The sequence below is a fragment of the Ascidia mentula genome, chromosome 6, assembly GCF_947561715.1.
Source record: "Ascidia mentula chromosome 6, kaAscMent1.1, whole genome shotgun sequence".
Taxonomy (NCBI): domain Eukaryota; kingdom Metazoa; phylum Chordata; class Ascidiacea; order Phlebobranchia; family Ascidiidae; genus Ascidia; species Ascidia mentula.
Genome location: NC_138571.1, coordinates 18,939,442 through 18,945,441, shown reverse-complemented (window position 1 = coordinate 18,945,441; position 6,000 = coordinate 18,939,442). Strand labels below are relative to the sequence as shown.

General features: G+C 40.4%; 1 protein-coding gene across 1 annotated transcript; it reads right to left on the bottom strand.

Moving 5' to 3' along the window:
• LOC145907393 (high affinity cGMP-specific 3',5'-cyclic phosphodiesterase 9A-like) lies at nt 1-5,834 on the bottom strand. The gene is made up of 10 exons (XM_082994811.1): nt 5,724-5,834; nt 5,618-5,665; nt 4,986-5,043; nt 4,536-4,609; nt 4,008-4,154; nt 3,416-3,606; nt 2,754-2,910; nt 1,713-1,934; nt 925-1,053; nt 1-183 (listed from the first exon to the last, which is right to left on the bottom strand). Exons 1-10 carry the CDS (start codon nt 5,832-5,834, stop codon nt 1-3), a joined length of 1,320 nt encoding a protein of 439 aa, XP_082850937.1.
• Between the last annotated feature and the right edge of the window lie 166 nt (nt 5,835-6,000).

Below are 6,000 nucleotides of genomic sequence, written 5' to 3'. Positions count from 1 at the left end.
CTACTCACACCCGCTAACGATCACTTCCGGAATTATGAACTTCGACAACTCGACGCCATTTCCGTTCTTGTCTGTGACGTCACCATCGGCAGACTGTTCGATTTCGTCAGCAGACAATCGTTCGTAGAACAATTCGGATTCTTGCAGAGATCGCAGAATTCTGTTGTTTACGTCAGGAAATACCTGTAACGTCATTCAAATCAAAACATCTATTTTGCGCGAAATGCCACTACGTATATATACATTACTTCTGATGCTGCAAGGCATGTTTTATTAAGAAAGGTAAAATGCCATAACATCCATAACACGTTTGGCGCCTATGGAATGGCTGCAGTAGAATTATTAGGAGATGCATTCATATTATAATGTTTATGTGACATTATAATTACTGGTACAATTGAAAGGTAATTAATTGAAATGCACGTTTACTTTAAGCACTTAAGAATCAGATCCCAAAGGGATATCTGAAAAGTAAAGACTGGGCCATCGGCCACACCAGACACAACAGAATGGATTCATGTTGTCTTCATGGCAGTTTCTTCTCATTGACAAACCTATGTTCGAGTTCTGTGTTATTTTCCGCCTAATAACCTTTCTTCTGTATAAGGGTTGGGCAACATAGTCGACTCACGGGCCAGAATTTATCAAAAGTTTGACAGGTGAGCCAATGGTCAATGCCAACACATTTTTTAACGTTTAATAACTGCATCGGAAAGGCAAAAAAAGAGCAATGAATCACCTTTAAACATACAGAATAAAAAATTTTCTATGGTGGCACTAATTTATATCAATATGACAGATTTGGCCTGCGGGCCGTAGTTCGCTAATGTCTACTTTATATATCTGCCGAGATATTTTAATCCAATCGCCCACTGGTGGCCATACGCACAAACAAAAAACGACCGCACGAGAGCGCTACATTACCTTTGAAAGACAGTCGAATAATGGCATGATGATCTTTCTTATAAATGAGAGTTGGTCATTTGCTTTCTTGACGTTGGTCTTTTGCATGTAAACTTCAACAGGTAAACCCTCGCGTCTCTCACGTTCGGCCTGTGATAAAATGAACATAAAATAGTGAAATATGCAAGTTTTATGCAAAAAAATGGCATTGGCACCGATAAAACAATAAGAGCTATCGCGTTGGGCGCCCAAAACAATTTAAGAGTGGCGTCGGTGAAAGCAGTCACAACCCCATGGCACCTCATTTTTGCATTCAGAGTTACAGGAGATTTGTAACCGGGCCCACCTTTTTCAACTCGGGCCTGAAGATATACCGTAAACCTGAATCAGAACCGAAAGTGAAAGTTCGACGCAAATGTGACAGACAGAAAATTCTATTCTGGCAGTTGTGACGTAACAAGGCACTGTTGTTGTATTACCTATAACTTTATTGACGTCACCACGCGCAAATTCAAATGTGTAATGTCTGTATTCGGCCCGCTTTTAACAGAAACTAAATTCCGAGAAAAAAGCAATGTGTTCACAAGCATTTGCATATCTGTGGCACAATGTGAATTCGTCCCCAAAACAGAAACTTACGCCCGACCCAAACTACAGCGCTAGGCCGGTTGGATATTAACAACAAAACCAGAAAATCTGTTTTCTGGTACATAATATAAAGATGTTTCAGTGCAAGATAATTTTAAATCACATCAACGCTGCACTGGCAAGTTTTGGGTCAAAGCGGTGGTCTTGCCTTCAGAACTTACCTGAGCAAAAAATTCGGCGAACAGTCGATCAACCCACACCTTTGACGTCTCCAGTGGGCGTACCTCGTTAGAAATGTCGCAACATTTTACCAGAATCTTCTGCAGAGCCAACAAATGCTCAGGTTTCTCGAAGGAGAATCCCTCGGTCAGGATTTGTCGGAAATCGTTCAGTATACGATCGTGGATTGACATATCAGTTGCCAAGATGAGTTGGATGACAATCTATACAACCATAATCTCCAGATGTAAGTGATTGTAAGTCTTACGTTTATCTTTCTCAAGGCTCGTAACACCTGCTTAAAACCAGTAAGGTATATATGCGTTTATTTAAAAACGTTAAAACCACCAACAATCAGTGTTTAAACAACGAGTCCTTCACGTTACTGCCACGCATGCATAGTCTCAGATCTCAACACCCAGAAGCGGTCATAGATATCATATTAGCGGACGCTAGAGGCAGTAGGGAGATGGCGATAATTAGATTAAATAAACTGAGGCATGCCGATCGTATTATTTATATAGCTAAGAGAATCCTTATGATTCGTTCGTGCATCTCGATTCATTAAAGCTCAGTCTATTTTTTTTTTTTTTAACAAGAATACTGTGAAATGTAAACGGTTACATCGGAATTAATGCAGCAAAGTTAGCATGAAATGAACCAGGTACACCCTGTTTTCTGCGAACCATAAAACATAGTCGAAGCTGCAAAACCTAAAGTGGCATAAATTTTATTTGGGCCTCAATTACACAAGAAATAAAATATGCACCATATAAACTTTTGCAAAACGCGCTGATAAGGGCACCAAAAGTGTTTAATGCTGTTCTGTTATTTACGTTATTGTATTGTTGTTCCCATGGAACCGTAACAGAAGGGTAAAAGAGTCACATGCGGCTTCAGTGTCCCGCGTTATCTACCTCTGTTTTATCACCATCTATTTTTGCCATTACAAACCGCAGAAGCTTCTCGTTCACTACTTTTTATGCTCTTCCGCAACACTCCCCTACTTGATTTACCACAACTTACCACTAACTGCCACTTACATGCGAGACTTCGTCGAATTGATCATCTTTCAGGTTGGCGAAAATGTTCAAATCGTTTGCTGATATTAGACGGAAAGCTACTGCGCAGTGATGATGCTCCAGTGGTGAGCGGTTATAATACAACACAGATAATTCTGTGTGAGCTTTTTGCTGATACCTGAAAGGAAAATTTAGGTGATGGAAATCCACATCAATTGGGTTCTGTTATATACCGTAGGCTAAGATATTTGAGTGTCTCTTATGATATTGATTGGGCCCTCGACTCGTATGGACCCTGGTGCGTTGTATTCATAAATGTCCGAATGGGGCAATTTTCCCCCCTAGCATATTCCATAATACTGAAAAAAGCTGTTGTGGCAGACTAAAGGGTCTTAGAAGATTGATTTTCGTCCATCATTGGCGTGCTTTGTCACTTCGCTCTACTCGCCCGTCGCTCAACACCGCGGTTAATACGTCACAAAGAGTCCCCCCCTAGAAAAAGGTACCGGGTCCGTCCATGGCACCGGTTGTACCCCCCCCCTCTTTTGGGGCCCGGTATGCCGTGATACAAAATTACGCCCCCAAAGAAAATTTTCATGACTTAAATTTCAGCAAAAAATTGTCCCAAAATCTTGGACATTCTATTTGATTTTTATTATCTGTCAAGTTATTCGTTAACTCACCGGTTATTGAGGCCAGGATGGTCAAGATCATGGCAAATACAGGCTACCAGCAGCATGGTGAGTTGCATGGTCGTCATGTACTTCATCAATTGCAGTTCATGGATCATAAAGTACATCATCTGAGTTACGCAAAACGCATGACGGAAGTTATGGAAGAAAACGTCATTGATGTAGTTTTGTTCCACAGCCACCTAGCGGAATAATGATGTGTTAAATATTTCCACTATCTGGCGGTATAACAATCAATTTGAGAAGCAACAAAATCGCTTTTGAACAGTGTAATTATGAACAGTGCGCCTTATTGTGGCCGAGGTATGAAGGCGTATGTCAACATTCGACCAACTGTGTTCGTTTTCGGGTTTGCAATACAATCGACAAGAAAGCAGAAAAAGAAGCGTCGTCGGGTATTGGATTTATATATGCCTCATGCATTATCTGAATAAACAATTTGTAATTCTTGTTCGGGGTGTAAAACAAAAGAAGAAACGCGAATTTGTAATGAAAGGAAACAATTTTTTTCCAACAATGCACATAAGGCATGAATAAATCCAATACCCGAATACTCTATCTGTCGTCATTTTAAGTCACTTACCAGCCACTTCTTGAGTGTTGTGTACGATATATTCAGGTCCTTGTTGATTCCTAAATCTCCAAACATCAACATTATGTAGGTGACCAACTCCTCTCGTTCACATTCCCAGACGTCAAAAGAAGGCGAACGAATCAGCTTCAGTTTCGCCTGGAATAAAAGTACGATATTTAAACTAGTTGCTTATTGAGTGAGGTTGGAGCTTTCTTCTGAGCAACTTTATGTAGGCCCTTCCTCCGGTTGGTTGGCGGAGATGTGACGACATTGCGACAAACATCCGGCTTAAAAATGCTGCAACTTGAAGAACAACCGTGAAACAAAAACGTTAGCTCGAAAAGCTACTACACGTTTGAAATGTTTCTTATTTGCTTACGACATAGTCGTTTTTAATGTGGTTGCCCCCCTATGGAGCCATAAGAGAAGGTGAAAGAGTCACATGTGGCTCCGGAACCACAGGTTGCCGACCTCTGGCCAAGCGATAAGAATAATGTACAACATTTCCACACAGAACCATTGTTCAAGTTTACCAACCTGTTCAAGTTTAGGGTCCCCAACCAGCTTTGTGACAAACGCATCCACGTCGTTTTCCAACTTTAGAAAATTGTCTGAAAAAGGTTTGTGACGTCACAACGATGTAGGTGATTTTTTATTTTTTTTTTAAGTTCTTGACTTAAAATTAAAAACAACACAATTACTTGCCACATACGGACAAAACAAGTATGGTACGCTTGAGCAGCGTTAGGTCCTTGTCACATTTGACCGGTTTGGTCAAATCAAGCACCCCCAATTACCTGAACAATTTTTTTATTTTGTTTATCATCAAACTCATGCCCAGCTATTTTTTTTCTTAATGGGCCCAACATTTCCTACAGTACAGGTCTTAAAATCCAACACTACAGGACATGAGAAAAGACATAAAAGCCAAAAAGTATAACCTAACATATGAAGACAGGCAAACTGGGATGCTGCAATATAACATACCTTCGCTAATTAGTTTGCACTGTGACAGACTGGCGTCGTTGTTCGATGTGTGATTTTGCTGCACAGAATAAAACGATGTTTAAAACAGTGTTTCTTAAACTTTTTGCCACAAACCGACCGATAAACTCGGCCCTTGAATAAATGAAATCCAACCCAAAATTTCCAGAAAAAGGCATTAAATAAACAACAGCAATTGCTTTCCAAGAAAGGCTATTACAGCTTTGGGGCTTGGATGAGCCGTGAAAGTGTTTGTTGTAATTTATAATTTTAAACTGCTTTACGACCTCGTGAGTGAGACATCTGATGTTAGTTGTGAACCACTGCATCAATGTAAAAAGAATCACCCCATATTGGGGGACAGGCAAAATGTAAACGCGAACCGACCGGTTGATAAACTTCGTTAGTAAATGAAAACGTATCCTGCTGGTTGTCACCAAAAAAACCTTCGTGCCCTCACGCTAATTTGCGTTTAATTTACCTTATCCTGCTGGTTGTCACCAAAAAAACCTTCGTGCCCTTACGCTAATTTGCGTTTAATTTAAACTTTAATTTACCTTATATCCTGCTGGTTGTCACCAAAAAAACCTTCGTGCCCTTACGCTAATTTGCGTTTAATTTAAACTTTAATTTACCTTTTTATTTGCGACCTCTTCGTCCGCATCCGTTTTCACACTTAACACCTGTTAAAACAAAAGGATCTAAGAACCGACAACTGCCTTCAAAATATCACAAACTTACCGATTTCTTGGCCTGCAAGTGTTTTTTCGGGTCGGGAAGCTTGTCTGTTGCTTTCCTTACCTTCACCACTGCAATTTTGCACCTTTTCTGAATGGACGATCCTGAACCCATGATGCCGATGATGTGTGCATCTGTATCTTATGCCACGCGTTATATACAGATGAATTTTCAGTCGTTTCCCGAAACTGGTATCGACATATCTTGCGTCAAGCAAGGTATTGCGTTTGTCATATGACGTCATTTGCCATCTGCTCGTGTCAGATGAAAGACAGATGCA

Bases quoted from the DNA above. Each gene is read 5' to 3' on its own strand.
- LOC145907393 (XM_082994811.1), bottom strand. From the start codon at position 5,834: ATGGGTTCAGGATCGTCCATTCAGAAAAGGTGCAAAATTGCAGTGGTG. The intron at 5,666-5,723 runs GTAAGTTTGTGA...TTGTTTTAACAG, and splicing joins ACTTGCAGGCCAAGAAATCG to GTGTTAAGTGTGAAAACGGA. The intron at 3,607-4,007 runs GTAAGTGACTTA...TTATTCCGCTAG, and splicing joins CAACACTCAAGAAGTGGCTG to GTGGCTGTGGAACAAAACTA.